We start from the raw sequence: 16,921 nt of genomic DNA, 5'->3' as shown, positions 1-16,921 counted from the left end.
CTGTCTGTCTTTAACACTCCTAACCTGCCTAGATCTCAGAAAACAAGTACTTCACTGAAGTGTGGAAATCTGGATGGTGCAAATTCATGTTCACAATTATAATATGGAATATTAAGTGTAATGTGAGAGGAAATGAATAAGGCATGTCAAAGCTCAAAGAAGGGGACAGGTTTTGGGAGGGAATGGAGTGAAATGGTGAATCTTAAAGAGAGGTGTTAACTAAACTGAGTCTTTGAAAGACTAGAGTTCTTTAGGCAAAGAAGAATGTTCCAATCAGAGCAAACATTACTTGTGAAGGCCTAGTATGTATGAGGAGTCCATGGGTGATGCAGACAGTTAAGCACTCAGCTCTTAACCAAAAGGTTGGAAGTTTCAGTCCACTCAGAGGTGCCTTGGAAGAAAGGCTTGGTGATCTACTTTCCAAAAATCAGTTACTGAAAATCCTATGAAGCACAGTTCTACTCTGCAATATAAAGTCACCATGAGTTGGAGCTGACTCAATGGCAACTGGTTTTAGTATGTATGAAAATGCAGGATGCATTTAGAAAACTGCCAGTAGGTTTGATGTCAAGAGACATGGGGGATGAGTCAGTGGTCAGACCCTAAAGAATCCTTTTTGCTGTGTGCCATGGATTGAATTGTGTCCCCCCAAAATGTCTGTCAACTTAGCTGGGCCATGAGTCCAGTATTGTGTGATTGTCCACCGTTTTATGTGATTTCCCTGTGTGTTGTAAGTCCTATCACTGTGGTGAAATGAAATGGATTAGTGGTCGTTATATTGATGAGTTATACAAGATTGGATAGTGTCTTAAGCCAGTCTCTTTGAGATATAAAAGAGAGAAGCCAGCAGGGAGAGAGGAGAACCTCATACCATCAAGAAAGGAGCCGGAAGCAGAGCACGTGGACCTGAGGTTCCTGTGCTGAGATGCTCCCAGACCAAGAAGACTGATGACAAGGCCCTTCTTCCAGATCCAACAGAGAGAGGAAGCCTTTCCCTGGAGCTGGAACCCTGAATTCGGACTTGTAGCCTCCTGGACTGTGAGAGAATAAACTCTTTGCTAAAGCCATCCACTTGTAGTATTTCTGTTATAACAGCAGTAGATGACTAAGACACTGTGCTAAAGGGTTTAGACATTACCTTGAAGATGATAGGAAGCCATTAAAATATTTTAAGGCAAGGCGTGACATGTCTTGTATGCCATTTTGAGTGATCAAATTGGCAAAAATGTACATACAGAACAGAGGAAAGGAAAGTTGAATTAGGGTGACCAGTTAGGAGGCTATTGTAGTAACCCATATGAAAAGTAAGAGTCTGAACTAAGGCAATACTAGTGGATATGAACAGAAGGGTATGGAATAAGGGGTAGAATTGAAATAACCTGGTGACTGATTTTAGGAATGATTGAGAGTGAAAAGTCTAGGTTGGCCTTGCCTACTACCCACAAATATGTCTAGTTCGGTCACTGAGTACCAGTCACATGATAAAGAACTTAAGAGGAAAAGGGGTTTGTTGAAGAAGTTCTGGGATGGGTAGGAAATGGTTCAGTTTAGGATGGGCTGAGCTTGAGATATTCATGGAGATGTGCAGGAGGCAGCTGGCTCCACTGGAGGGATCTCAGCTGGAGGCACTGATTTGGAAGCCATCAGTGATATTTGCAGTCCTGAAGGTAATTGTGAGAGGAGACCCAAAGATTCAAAACTGGGGGTCTGTCTGTTTAAGATGCGTGGAGGAAGAGGAGCTTGGAAAGGAGACTGATAAAGGGTAGCCAGATTCCTGACTTCTGACTGTGACAACATGGCAGTAGGAACTAACAAGGACCCCTTTACTGTTACAAACAGATATACTGTATAAAGTAAAAACTTTTTAACAAAAGCCTTATTGTTATAAGCTAAATATAGTTATAAAAAGAAAGCAAGAAAAATCTCTGAATGCCAGAAACAAGAAGGGTAAACAAAGAGAAATAAGGACCAGTGGTAAGCTTGTGAGCCAATGTTGTGACAACCTGCAGAAAGAAAAATATCAGACCTGGGTGTAGGCCTTGGCTACTAAAAAAATGCTGGTGAATCAAATCCTCCCAGACTTCTGGCCAACTTGGCCCCATAGACAGAAGCACCACACCATCCCTCCACAGCAAAGACTGGAAAAACTAAATAAAACAGAGACAAACGTCATTCCTGGAATCTGAAGTGTCAAATGAAGAGATAAAGAACTCAGCCAAACACTGAATGGACTAAGAAAGTGACAGAGGACACAGAGCGAGGAAGGATACACGTGGAGGTCCCGTATCAGCTAATACAGCATGGATTTGCCATCTTGAACTACTGTCAGAGATCGGCAGACAGGGAGCACGGGAAAGCAGCTTCATGGGGCTCCCAGCAAGAGACAGAGCACCCAGTAACCAGCAATATACGCGTTTCCACCCTCATCCTCCCTCACCAGCACTTCGGCCTCCTCTGCTTCCCACTGGCCACAGCCTCTTGGCTGGAAGGCAACTGCTTTGGCCTCGGGCTGCTTGGATTTGCCCTGCCCACACTGGCAAGCCCCCTGAGTGCCATTTGTCTGTCGTTGGTGTTACTTTTTTTTTGTTTCTTTTGGTTTCTTCTGTGCCTTACACCACCTTCCCGTCCTTTCTCTCAAATACCTGGCTCCATGTGCCATCTCTGCTTCTTCCTGAAAGGCTGTAAAGCACTGCTCAACTGGGGAACTGCTCCCCTGGCCTGCAACAACACACTGGTGGGATCCGTGGGGCTTTTTTCTTTTTTGCTTTGTTTTGTTTTTCTTTTCACGACTTGGGAGCCCCTTCTAGCCGGGCTGCACCATGTGGCTTAGGAGCCACTTACCCAGTCTGCGTAGCCCCTGGGTGGATTTTTTTTCTCCCTTTTTTCATATCTGTCTTTCTTCAGTTCTCATCTCTCTACACTTACCTTCTTTTCCTGTCTCCTGAATACCCAGTGCTCTGTGACATCTACACCCCCCGTAGCCAGGCTATACAGCACAGCCTAGGAATCACTTCCTCGATCTTCACCCCTGCACCAGTGGGACCCCTGGGGCTTTTCTTTTCTTTTTTCTAGATTTTTATCTAGTTTTTTCTTTCTTTCTTTTTTTTTTTTCTCCATTTCTTGGTTTCTCATCTGTCCACTTCAATGGAAAGCTCCCTTAGCACCCTTTTGTTTTCTTTTTTGTTTTTGGCTCCTGTTTCTCCTTTCTCTCCTTTTTTCCATACCCATATTAGCTCTACACGTCACAACCTCCACCCTCCTTCCTGCCTACCTGCACTGTGTGCTGAACATCATGCCCTGAGCAGCACAGGCACAGCCTACCAGAACCTGCCCAGCACCGATTCCTGGCCCGCCCTGTCAGCCCTAGTATGTGCCACAAACTACCCATCCTAGCTCTTCCCCTACAGCTGGATCTGACCTGCTGCACCATAGTAGAGCAACTGACCCTCCCCGTTGGACAAGGAGGTGAAAAGGATTGTGACCACAGATTGAGCAAACAACAAAAAAGTACGGCCCGCCTGCTCAGATTTAACCAAATAAAAAGAAGCAGGACGAAACAAACAGATCTAGAATCAATAAACAAAGAATATAACTACTGAATGTCCTGAATACAGCGGAAAATATCAAAACTTTTTAAAAAAACAGGACAGGATGGCCCCAGTAGACATCCAAAATAAAACACCAGATGACTTTCCAATAGAAGAAAAAGCAGTGGAACTTCCTGACAGGGAATTCAAATCTCTAGGCTTTAGAGCTATCCAAGAGTTGAAGCAAAAAGCAGACAAAAATGAGGAAAAAATAGACAAATTTATAGAAAAGGCAAATAAATTCATGGATAATACTGACCAAAAAAACGGAAGAATTCAGGAAAATAATATAGGAACAAAATGCCAAAACAAATTCACAACTAGAAATCATGCAAAAATAACAATTAGAAATCCAAAAGATAAACAACAAGATTTCAGAAATGGACAGTGTCTTAGAAGGGCTGAGGAGTGGGTCTGAAATGAAGGAAGACAGGATCAGTGAAATGGAAGACAAATACTTGGATACAACTCAGTTTGAGGAAAAAATCAGAAAATAGAACAGAGAAAAATGAGGAAAGCCTGAGAATTATGTGGGATACAATCAAAAGCAAAAATTTGCGAGTGACTAGAGTTCCAGAACGGGGAGAAAATGGAAAACACAGAGAGGATCATAGAAAGATTGCTGACAGAAAACTTCCCTAGTGTCACGAAAGATGAAGAGTTGACTATCTAAGAAGCTGAACAAACTGCATATAGGATAAACCCCAAAGGAAAATCATCAAGGCATATCATAATCACACTCACTAAAGCCAAAGACAAAAAAAAAAAAAGCCCTGAGAGTAGCTCGAGAGAAAGAGTTACATACAGAGGAGAAACAATAAGACTAAGCTCTGATTATTCAGCAGAAATCAGGCAGGCAGGAAGACAGTGGGTTGGTGTATATAAAACATTGAAAGAACAAAATTGCCAACTAGAAATAATATATCCTGCAAAACTTTCGTTCAAATATGATGGTAAAATTAAGACATTTCCAGATAAACAGAAATTTAGGGAATATGAAAAAACCAAACCAAACTTACAAGAATTATTAAAGGGAGTCCTTTGATCTGAGAACAGACAACATCAGACCACAGCCTGAATCTAGGATGCAAGATTGTACCAGCCAGATACCAACCTAGGAAATGAACTGTCAAAGACTATTGAAAACCAAAAGAATTGCAGCAGGAAACCAGAGAGGTTAATCTGTAAATGACAACGATGTCAGAACAATAAAAGAGGGAATAAACGGTATAGGTATAGAACTTTTTATAATGGAGAGGAAGGCAAGGTGATACTGAGTAATAATATACTGGTTCAAACCTAGGAAGATGAGGGTAAATTTCAAGGTAACCACAAAGCAAGTTAACAAACCTTCTTATCAAAATAAAGAAGAACATAAAGTCTTAATTAAAACAAAATCTACAAAAACAGAAATGAAAAAGAAATCCACAAATAAAAGGAACTCAGCACTGGATAGTTAGAGGAACAAAGACAATATCAACACCTTAAAAAAAAAAAAAAACACTACAAAATGACAGCAATTAACTCACACCTATCAATAATTCCACTGAATGTAAATGGCCTAAATGCAGCCATAAAGAGACAGAGAGTGACAGAATAAATTAAAAAACAGGACCCATGAATATGCTGTCTGCAGGAGACACACCTTAGAAACAATGACATAAATTTATTAAAAATCAAAGGATGGAAAAAAATATATCAAGCAAACAACTACCAAAAAAGTACAGGTGTGGTAATACTCATCTCAGATAAAATAGACTGTAAAACAAAATTCATCATAAGAGACAAGGGCACTATATATTGATTAAAGGGACGATTCACCATGATATGGGATGATTAACCATAATAAACATCTATGCACCCGAGGACAGGGCTCCAAAATACGTGAAACAAACTCTAACAGCAGTGAAAAGAGAAATTGGTAGTTCTACGGTAATAGTAGGAGACTTACAACACACCACTCTCAGTAAAGGACAGAACATCTAGAAAGCAACTCAGCAAAGGTACAGAAGAACCAAAGGGCACAATGAGCTAACTTGATCTCTTAGACATGTGTACATTTCACCCAACAGCTGGAAAGTGCACATTCTTTTCCAACACACATGAAACATTCTCCCAAAGAGACCACATCTTAGGCCACAGAGCAAACCTCAACAAAATCCAAAACACTGAAATAATGCAAAGTATCTTCTCTGACCACAACGCCATCCAAGTAGAAATTAACAACAGAAAGACCAAGGAAAAAAAATCAATTACATAGAAACTGAATAACGCCCTGCTTAACAGTTGCAATGGGTTTAGTTTTTTGGTTTTCAGTGAAAGAGAAATCCAGAAAGCCTCACCCAAAGCCTAGGAAAGACAAGGAAGCTTTGAAGAATTTGAAATCCCAAACTCAGGATGTGGTATGGAAATCTTCAAGCTGAAAAGTTAACAAAAAAAAATGCCAGACCTGTGAACCCCTTCATTGGTTTCACCATAAAAGCATAGGTGAAACTACCTGGCAGGGTAGGGGTACTTTCACAAGCTAGGGTAAACAAGATTCCTTTAGGAAAACAATCCATGCCGAAGATGAGTTCACAAACAAAAATTTTCAAACATAAGGAAAGAGTACACCATGATACAACAGATAGGATTAGCATACCAAGAATTTGAGATTATAAAATCTAAAAGATATTTGTAGAAATGAATCTATCATCTCTGTAATTTAATACTTGAGTGAATGGTTAAATAGATCAGACCATAATGAAAAACGAATAGGAGGATAGATCTGAAGAAATTCTCAAAAGTGCAGTAATAGAAAAATAAATAGAAAACAGAGTGGTTAAGAATCAAGAGAAAACATCTAATGACACATAATAATTGCTAAATAATTGTCCAGTATTGTCATTATCCTTAAGGTTTCAACGGAGTTGATCTGCTCATCTTTGTATTTTTTTTTTCAGTCTTTCCCGTAAAGATACTGCATTTGGAGGGACTGCACAAACACTGAATGTTAAGTTTCTTCCTTCAGATCCTAATCATTTTATTGTTGGCACAGACATGGTGAGTAATATTTTAAGTTTCATTTTATAACACATTCTTCTCCTTTCATAGAGTTGCCTGATCTATCTCTTCATTAAAGATTAACTTATTCTTTGATTTTATTGTAATCTAATTTAAACTGTTTCAAGAATGTTAGCTTTATTTAGCCTTACACCTAATACTTTTCTTTAGTCACCGTTGGTCTTGTTCTTATTATTAGGGTCTTATAAGCCATGGAGCAAGACAAGATTTGGGAGTATCTCCTAAATTGTTCAAACCACAACAAAATGGGTTAAGACCAGTAAAAGTTAACGTGATTGATTTTTCACCGTTTGGAGAACCGATATTCTTGGTAAGAAAGTCTATTTCTTAAAGCACCAAGTATTTCTAATGGTGGCAATTGCTTATTTGGACAGTATAACAGTTGCAGTGATCTACTGGGGAATTTTAAAAACTGATTGTTTATTAGACCACAAATTGATCATATATTAGGCTTCAATGGTCTAAAATGTAGGAACTTGAAATTAATAATAGTGATTAAAAAAAATAACCAAAATATAACTACGTAGAAATTTAACTCTCTTAAAGTAATATTTTGTTCAGTTTTAAACTATTTAGAAATCAACAGAAGAATGCCAAATATCAAAACCTGTGACATAGCCAAGTATGTACTTCTTGTTGTAGTTAGATGCTATAGTCGGTTCTGACTCATAGCAACCCCATGCACAACAAAACGAAACACTGCCCTGTCCTGCGCCATCCTCATGATCGTGGTTATGTTTGAGCCATGTGTTGCAGCAGCTGTGTCAGTCCATCTCATTGAGAGTCTTTTCCTTTTGTGCTGACCCTCCACTTTACCAAGCATGTTGTCCTTCTTGATAACATGTCCAAGGTATGTGAGATGAAGTCTTGTCATCCTTGCTTCTAAGGAGCATTCAGGGTGTATTTCTTCTAGACAGACTTGTTTGTTTTTTTGGCGGTCCATGGTATATTCAGAGTTCCTTGCCAGCATCACAAATCAATTCTTCGGCTTTCCTTATTTATTGTCCAGCTTTCACATGCATACAAGGTGACTGAAAACACCATGGCTTGGGTCAGGTGTACCTTAGGCCATAAAGTGACATCTTTGCTTTTTACCTCTTTAAAGAGGTCTTTTGCAGCATATTTGCCCAGTGCAATGCGTCTTTTGATTTCTTGACTGCTGCTTCCATGGGTGTTGATTTTGGATCCAAGTAAAATGAAATCCTTGACAGCATCAGTCTTTTCCCCATTTATTATGATGTTGCTCATTGGTCCAGTTGTGAGGATTTTTGCTTTCTTTATATTGAGGTGTAACCCATACTGAAGGCTATAGTCTTTGATCTTCATCAGTAAGCGCTTCAAGTCCTCTTCACTTTCAGCAAGCAAGGTTGTATTATCTACATATTGCAGGTTGTTAATGAGTCTTCCCCCAGTCCTGATGCCCTGTTCTTCATAAAGTCCAGCTTCTGAGAATATTTGCTCAGCATACAGATTGAATAAATACAGTGAAAGGGTACAACACTGGTGCACACCTTTCCTGACTTTGAGCCATGCTGTATCCCCTTGTTCTGCTCGAACGACTGCCTCTTGATCTATGTACAGGTTCCTCATGAGCACAATCAAGTGTTCTGGAACTCCCATTCTTCACAATGTTATCCATAACTTGTTACGATCCACACAGGAGAATGCCTTTGCATAGTCAATAAAACACAGGTAAACATCTTTCTGGTATTCTTTGCTTTCAGCCAGGAGGCATCAGACATCAGCAGTGATATCCCTGGTTCCACAAACTCTTCTGACTCCAGCTTGAATTTCTGGTAGTTCCCTGTTGATGTACTGCTGCAAGCACTTTTGAATGGTCTTCAGCAAAATTTTGCTTGCTTGTGATATTAATGATATTGTTTGATAATTTCCTCATTCTGTTGGACCACCTTTCTTTGAAATGTTCCTAAATATGGTTCTCTTCCTGCCGGTTGGCCAGGTAACTGTCTTCCAAATTTCTTGGTATAGATGATTGAGCACTTCCAGTGCTGCATCCATTTGTTGAAACATCTTAATTGGTATTCTGTCAATTCTTACAGCCTTGTTTTTCGCCAATGCCTTCAGTGCAGCTTAGACTTTTTCCTTCAGTACCATCAGTTCTTGATCATTTGCTACCTCCTGAAATGTTTGAAAGTCGACTAATTCTTTTTGGTACGGTGACTCTGTGTATTCCCTCCATCTTCTTTTGATACTTCCTGTGTTGTCCAGTATTTTGCCCATGAAATCCTTCAGTATTGCAATTTGAAGCTTGAATTTTTTCTTCAGTTCTTTCAGGTTGAGAAACGCCGAGCATGTTTTTCCCTTTGGATTTTCTAACTCCAGGTCTTTGCGCATGTCATTATAATACTTTACTTTGTTTTCTCAAGCTGTCCATTAAAATCTCCTGTTTAACTCTTTTACTTCATCATTTCTTCCATTTGCTTTAAATACTTGACTTTGCTGAACAAGTTCAGGTCTCTTCTGATACCCATTTTTTTAATATTGTGCATGATGTATGGCTTTTCTTGCTAAACAAATCTGTTTCATTCATCCCACTTTTCCTTATAGAGATTGTTCCTTGTATTTTTTTATTATTATTATTGTACTTTAGATGAAGGTTTAGAGAGGAACCTAGCTTCTCATTAAACAATTAGTGCACATATTGGTTTGTGACATTGGTTGCCAACCCCAGGACATGTCAACACTTTCCCCTTCTCAACCTTGGGTTCTCCATTATCAGTTTCCTGTCACATCCTGCCTTCTCATCCTTGACCCTGGCTAGTGTGCCCATTTAGTCTCATTTTGTTTTGTGGGCCTATCTAATCTTTGGCTGAAGGGTGAACCTTAGGAGTGACTTCATTACTGAGCCAAAAGGGTGTCATACTCTTCTGACATCAATTTTGCTGTTTTCTTTCTTTCCTGTCTTTTTAATGACCTCTTGCTTTCTTCATGTACAATGTCCTTGATGTCATTCTAGAACTCGTCTGGTCATCAGTGTTCATTGCATCAAATCTGTTCATGAGATTGTCTCTAAATTCAGGTGGGATAATACTCAAGGTTGTACTTTGGATCTTGTGGACTTGTTCTAATTTTCTTCAGCTTCAGCTTGAACTTGCATATGAGCAATTGATGGTCTGTTCCAAGGTCGGCCCCTGGCCTTGCTCCAGCTGATGATATTGACCTTTTCCATCATCTCTTTCCACAGATGTAGTTGATTTGATTCCTGTGTATTCCATCCAGTGAGGTCTACATGTATTTATGTTGTTGAAAAAAGGTATTTGTAACAAAAATCATTGGATTTGCAAAATTTTATTATGCACTCTCTGGCATCGTTTCTATCAATAAGGCCATATTTTCCAATTACCAATTCTTCTTTGTTTCCAACTTTCGCATTCCAATCACCAGTAATTATCAATGCATCCTGATTGTATTTTGATCAATTTCAGACTGCAGAAACTGATAAAAATCTTGAATTCCTTCATCTTTGGCCTTAGTGGTTGGTGTGTAAATTTGAACAATAGTCATATTAACTGGTCTTCCTTGCAGGCATATGGGTATTATCCTATCACTGACAGCATTGTACTTCAGTATAGATCTTGAAATGTTCTTTTTGACAATGAATGCAACACCATTCCTTTTCAAGTTGTCATTCCCAGCACAGTAGACTATGTGATTGTACGATTCAGAATGGCCAATGGCAGTCCATTTCAGCTCACTAATGCCTTTGGTTTTTAATGCCTAAGATATTGATGTTCATGTTCCCATTTCATTTTTGAGGATTTCCAATTTTCATAAATCATCATCAGAACAAGGCCAGGGGCTGACTGTGGAACAGACCATCAATTGTTCATATGCAAGTTCAAGCTGAAACTGAAGAAAATCAGAGCAAGTCCATGAGAGCCAAAGTAAAACCTTGAGCATATCCCACCTGAATTTAAAGACCATCTCAAGAATAGATTTGATGCATTGAATACTAATGACCAAAGACCAGACGACTTGTAGAATGTCATTAAGGACATCATACATGAAGAAAGCAAGAGTTAATTGAAAAGTAAGGAAAGAAACGACCAAGGTGGATATCAGAGGAGACTCTGAAACTTGCTCTCGAAGTCAATCAGCTAGCTAAAGCAAAGGAAGAAATGATGAAGTAAAAGAACTGAAGATTTCAAAGGGTGGCTCAAGAAGACAAAATGAAGAATTATAATGACATGTGCAAAGAACTGGAGATAGAAAACCAAAACGGAAGAACACGCTCAGCATTTCTCAAGCTGAAAGAACTGAAGAAAAAATTTAAGCCTTGAGTTGCAATAGTTAAGGATTCTATGGGGGAAATATTAAATGACGCAGGAATCATCAAAAGAAGATGGAGGAATACACAGAGTCATTATACCAAGAAGAATTAGTCGATGTTCAACCATTTGAAGAGGTGGCGTATGATCAGGAACCAATGGTACTGAAGGAAGAAGTCCAAGCTGCACTGAAGGCATTGGTGAAAACAAGTCTCCTAGAATTGACAGAATATCAGTTGAGATTTTTCAACAAACAGATGCAGTGCTGGAAGTACTCAGTCATCTATGCCAAGAAATATGGAAGACAGCTTCCTGGCCAGCTGACTGGAAAGGATCCATATTCCCAAGAAGGTGATCCAACCAAATACAGAAATTATTGAAAAATATCATTAATATCACACACAAGTAAAATTTTGCTGAAGATCATTCAAAAGCAGCTGCAGCAGTATTTTGACAGGGAACTCTCAGAAAGTCAGGCCAGATTAAGAAGAGGATGTGGAACCAGGGCTATCATTGCTGATGTTAATGGATCCTGACTGAAAGCAGAGAATGCCAGAATGATGTTTACCTGTATTTTATTGACTATGCAAAGGCATTCAACTGTGTGGATCATAACAAATACGGATAACATTGTGAAGAATGGGAGTTCCAGAACACTTAAGTCTGCTCACGAGGAACCTTTACATAGATCAAGAGAAAGTTGTTTGGCCAGAAAAAGGGGATACTGAGTGGTTTTAAGTCAGGAAAGGCATGTCTCAGGTTTGTATCCTTTCACCATACCTATTCAATCTGTATGCTGAGCAGATATTCCCAAAAGCTGGACTTTATGTAGAACAGGGCATCAGGATTGGAGGAAGACTCATTAACAACCTGCGATATGCAGATGACACAACTTTCCTTGCTGAAAATGAAGAGGACTTGAAGCACTTACCAATGAAGATCAAGGACCACAGCCTTCAGTATGGGTTGCACCTCAACATAAAGAAAACAAAAATCGTCACAGCTAGACCAATAAGCAACATCATGATAAACGGAGAAAGGATTGACATTGTCAAGGATTTCATTTTACTTGGATCCACAATCAATACCCATGGAAGCAGCAGTCAAGAAATCAAAAGACGCACTGCATTGGGCAAATCAGCTGCAAAGAACCTCTTTAAAGTGTTGAAAAGCAAAGATATCACCTTGAAGACTAAGGTGCACCTGACCCGTGCTGTGGTATTTTCAATCACATCATATGCATGTGAAAGCTGGACAATGAATAAGGAAGACTGAACAAGAATTGACTGATGCCTTTGAATTGTGGTATTGGCGAAGAATATTAAATATACTATGGTATCCCAAAAGAATGAATAAATCTGTCTTGGAACAAGTACACCCAGAATGCTCCTTAGCAGCAAGGATGGCAAGACCGAGTGTTACATACTTTTTACATGTTGTCAGGAGTGATCAGTCCCTGGAGAAGGATGTCATGCTTGGTAAAGTACAGGGTGAGTGGAAAAGAGAAAGACCCTCAACGGAATGGATTGACACGGTGGCTGCAACAATGGGTCCAAGCATAACAACGATTGTAAGGATGGTGCAGGACTGGGCAGTATGTAGTTCTCTTGATCATAAGGTCACTAGGAGTCGGACTCGACGGTACCTAAGAACAACAGCAACATATTAACTGGTCTTCCTTGTAGGAGTATGGATATTATCCTATCACTGATAGCATTGTACTTTAGGATAGATCTTGAAATGGTCTTTTTGAAGATGGATATAATGCCATTCAATTTGTCATTCTCTGCATGTAGACCATGTGATTGTTTCTGATTCAATAAGGCAAATACCAGCCCACTTCTACTCACTAATGCCTGGGATATCCGTGTTTATGCGTTCCATTTCATTTTTGACCATTCCCAATTTTTGTATATTATACTTTTTTTGTTCCACGTTTCAATTATTAATGGATGTTTGCAGCTGTTTCTTCTCATTTTGAGTTGTCACATCAGCTGATGAACGTTCTGAAAGCTTGACTCCATCTGATTTCATTAAAGTCTACTCTACTTTTCCCAATCATCTTTTGAGTGCCTTCCAACCCTAGGGGCTCATCTTTTGGCACTATATCAGGCAATGTTATGCCATTATTTGTAAGGTTTTTACTGGCTAATTCTTTTCAGAAGTAGACCGCTAGTTCCTTCTTCCTAGTCTGCCTTAGTCTAGAAGCTCAGCTGAAACCTGTCCACCTTGGGTGACCCTGCTGGTATTTGAATACTGGTGGCATGGCTGCCAGCATCACAGCAACACGCAAGCCCCCATAGTGCGACAAACTGACAGACACGTGGGGGAAATATGTACTCAGTGAAAAAGAATTAGTGAAGAATTATTGCCTTATGTTCTTTTATTACTTAACAGAACATAATACAAATCAATGAACAAAGGGTTTGCATAACTGCAGAGAAAGTCTAAGAATGACTATTAGGTATGTCAGAATCTCCCAGCTCCACACCGAGGTAGAGAGGGATGTTGCAGGTAACTTCATCTTTGGGTGTGGCTTCCTTACCATCTTCCCCATCCAGGGCATGGTATGCCGTTCATGTGATTCACTCAAAATCATTTGTCATGTGTTCCTAGCCTATAGATTTTTAAAGGAGGAAGCTTCTTGTTTAAAGACTGGCTGGTTTGTGATGTGAAACAGGAATATAGTGACTCAAGTGTACTGTGTGTACATAGAGCTAGTGTGTGACTGGGTAGGAGCTTTTGGAGGGCCTTTCTTAAAAAGAGTTGGGAAACCCGTTAGGGGAAGCCTGGGAGAGGCTCCTAGGTCAATTTGTAGGTTGGGGTGGGAGAAGAGAGAAGGCAAAATATTTTTAAACTTTATACATGATTAAATCTAATAGTTAACTGGTGAGAGTTAGACCAGAATCAAGGCATCGTATTACAACTCACAAGTCACGTTTTCTGTGTAAGAATCTTTACATATTTCCCCACACTTCAGACTAAGAGAAACGATTGTTCTTTATTCATACTTCTCTTGCAGCACTTAAAACTCAGAAACAAAACCTATTGCCATTGAATTGATTCTGACTTGTAGTGACCCTGTAGGACAGAGTAGAACTATCTCATGGGTTTCCAAGGCTGTAATCTTTATGGAATTAGACTGCCACATCTTTCTCCCGAGGACTGGCTGGTGCCTTTGAACTGCTGACCTTTCAGTTAGCAGCCTGGTGCTTAACCACCTCGCCACAAGGGCTCCTTCTTTGCAGCACTTCTAGCATCATATTATAAATTATGTTCATATGTCAGCATCCCTAAGGACTATAAGATTACTGATAATAGAGATGGTGTTTTATTCATCTTTATATTTCTCAAAGTCCAGAGGTGAGCTGTTCAGTATGGTAGCTATATATGACTATCAGGTACTTGAAACATGGCTGGTCTGAACTGAGATGTGCTCTTAGTATAAAATGCACAGTATATTTTCAAGAATTTTTATGAATAAAATAATGTAAAATATCTCATTAATAATTTTTATTGATTGTTGAAATGATAAGATTTGGATATATTTTTACCATCTAGATACATTTTTTACTGTTTTTTCGCTTTCTGATTAATAAGTATCTTGTGGGAAGATAAACTGAGACTATATAAATATCCTGTTACTCTTCAAACTTCTGTTGTTGTTGTTAGCCCCCGACTTGTGATGACACCATGCACGATGGAAGGAAATGTTGCTGGGTCCTGTGCCATTCCCATGATTGGTTGCAGATCATACCACTGTGATTCACAGGGTTTTTATTTGCTGATTTTTAGAAGTAGATCACCAGGCCTTTCTTCCTAGTCTGTGTTAACCTAGAAGCTCTGCTGAAACCTGGTCAGCATCATAACAACATGCAAGCCTCCACAGACGGATGGATGGTGGCTGTACATGATGGGCATTGGCCAGGAATCTAACCTGGGTCTTCCACGTGGAAAGGGATAATCCTACCACTGAACTACCAGTGGTGGTTTACTAAAACATTTAGTCACTAGTTTTAGCATCCATTGATGATTATTGCCTGACTCTGTTATGATCATTGCCAAATGGTAGTTGCCTAATTCCATCCTTAATTCTACATTTATTATTTAGCTTTTTACTATGAGGAAGAACTTTTCCTTCTCTCCAATGTATATAGTATTGCACATATGTACCTGTGTGTATATATGTATACTTATTTGTCGTATCAATATGGACACATGGCTTTTCACTTTATTTGGTCAGTTATAATCATTTACCACCGTTTATTTTGCTGCTCAAATTGTCCCACTTTGGCCAGTGCAAATCCCTTCAAGCTGGCTCTTGTGTCCTTTTGACATCATTTGGCGAGTCCTTCTTTGCTTTCTGCTACAGTAGGATGCTCTAGGCTCATCTTGTAATTTCTCATCACCAGCCTTGGAAACAGCCATTTATCCAAGAAGCTCTGGTTAGTGGAAAAAAGTATTTAGAAACCAAGATCTGGCAGTAAGATGAGCTCTTTTTTACTGGGGTATCATTTCTTCTAGGCCCTCTTAGTGGACAGAGCTTGGACATGGATACATACTCCTACCTCTGTATCTTTTTTTTTAAATCTATATCTATATATTGAAAACCATGAGTTCACACTCATGTCTCTAATTCCAGTCTAAGATGACAGAGTTCATTCTGTCTGTCCCCTTTTCTATATTTGTAACTCCCTTCTCAGACAATAGGAAACCTGGATCCTATTATTCACAATATATTTCCTAAATTCTAGGATACATAGAAACTTTTAAAATTGCTAACCCATACCTCTGTGAAAAGAAACCTACTAAGCAGAGTCCAATATTTAGGGTTTTTTTATTTTAGTCTGAAGGAATACAGTTCAAATACTGTGATAAAAAATTCCTGGATTGGTTCTCTCCCTCCTCCTATGTGTGGTTATATTATTCATTTGCAATGTAGTTAAAAAAAAAATTGTTTGTGTTTGTGTGTCATTTTTTAATTTTATTCCATTCTTACTGATTTTATGTATTTTTTTTGAGTATGTGAAAGATTACATGTATTAAATAGAAAGGAATTAAGCTTTTCTTTCTCAGCTGAATTTTTTTATAATTTATTTTTGTTGTTGAGAATATATGTAGGAGAGCATACCCCAATCCAACAATTTTTGCATGTACAATTCAGTGTTATTATGTTCTTTGAGCTGTGCAACCATTCTTACCCTCCTTTTCTGAGTTGTTCCTTTCTCATTAACATAAACTCACTGCCCCCTATCTGAGCTTAAATTTTTGCCTTTAGTAAGCCAAACAAATTTTGGTTTATAGAAATTTCAGTCTAAGGGGAATGTATAATATATTAATATAAATGTATGACATTTTTTAAAAGATAGTTTATTTACTTCCATGGAATGAATCTTAACAGCCTGTGCTTGAATCAGTGATAATCAACTTTGTTAAAAATAAATGCCTACATATATTAGCTGAATTGATTGATTATCAACCATTTGGGGGACATGGGGGCACAAAGTGTAGCAGAATCTTAAATTTGTCTAATTTGTGAGGACAGATTAAATGTTATATTTGGAAAACCAAATGCTTTTGCTATTCAAACTAAACAAAGGTTATTGCTACAAAAAAATCTCCCTGGCTGCTATGATAAATTAAAAATAAAAAAGGAAGATAAAGAGAAATGAACAACAATTTCTCTCTCTCTCTCTCTCCCCTGTGGCACAGGCTGGCTGTTCAGATGGCAGCATTAGATTACATCAGCTGACTTCTGAGTATCCTCTTATGCAGTGGAATAACAGCACCAATGGCCAAGCTATTACTGGCTTACAGTGGTCATTAACAAGACCTGCTGTGTTTTTGGTCCAGGATGACACATCCAATATTTACATCTGGGACCTACTGGAAAGTGATTTGGCTCCTGTAGCCAAACAGCCTGTCTCTCCAGACAAGTAAGTCTGATGAAGTTAGTAATGAGCCATTACAGGTAATGTTTTG

At 38.9% G+C, this 16,921-nt stretch overlaps 1 protein-coding gene across 2 annotated transcripts in view; it reads left to right on the top strand.

Annotated features, from left to right (window-relative positions):
* Positions 1 to 16,921, top strand: part of DYNC2I1 (dynein 2 intermediate chain 1) — a 188,936-nt gene that overhangs the window by 154,951 nt on the left and 17,064 nt on the right. For both annotated transcript variants that reach the window (XM_049881681.1, XM_049881682.1), the window contains 3 exons: positions 6,530 to 6,629; positions 6,829 to 6,960; positions 16,652 to 16,875. In XM_049881681.1, coding sequence (XP_049737638.1) covers positions 6,530 to 6,629; positions 6,829 to 6,960; positions 16,652 to 16,875 — 456 coding nt within the window. The remainder of the gene's footprint in view (positions 1 to 6,529; positions 6,630 to 6,828; positions 6,961 to 16,651; positions 16,876 to 16,921) is intronic.

This window comes from Elephas maximus, chromosome 4, assembly GCF_024166365.1.
Source record: "Elephas maximus indicus isolate mEleMax1 chromosome 4, mEleMax1 primary haplotype, whole genome shotgun sequence".
Taxonomy (NCBI): Eukaryota; Metazoa; Chordata; class Mammalia; order Proboscidea; family Elephantidae; genus Elephas; species Elephas maximus.
This window is presented reverse-complemented; position numbering and strand designations above follow the sequence as displayed.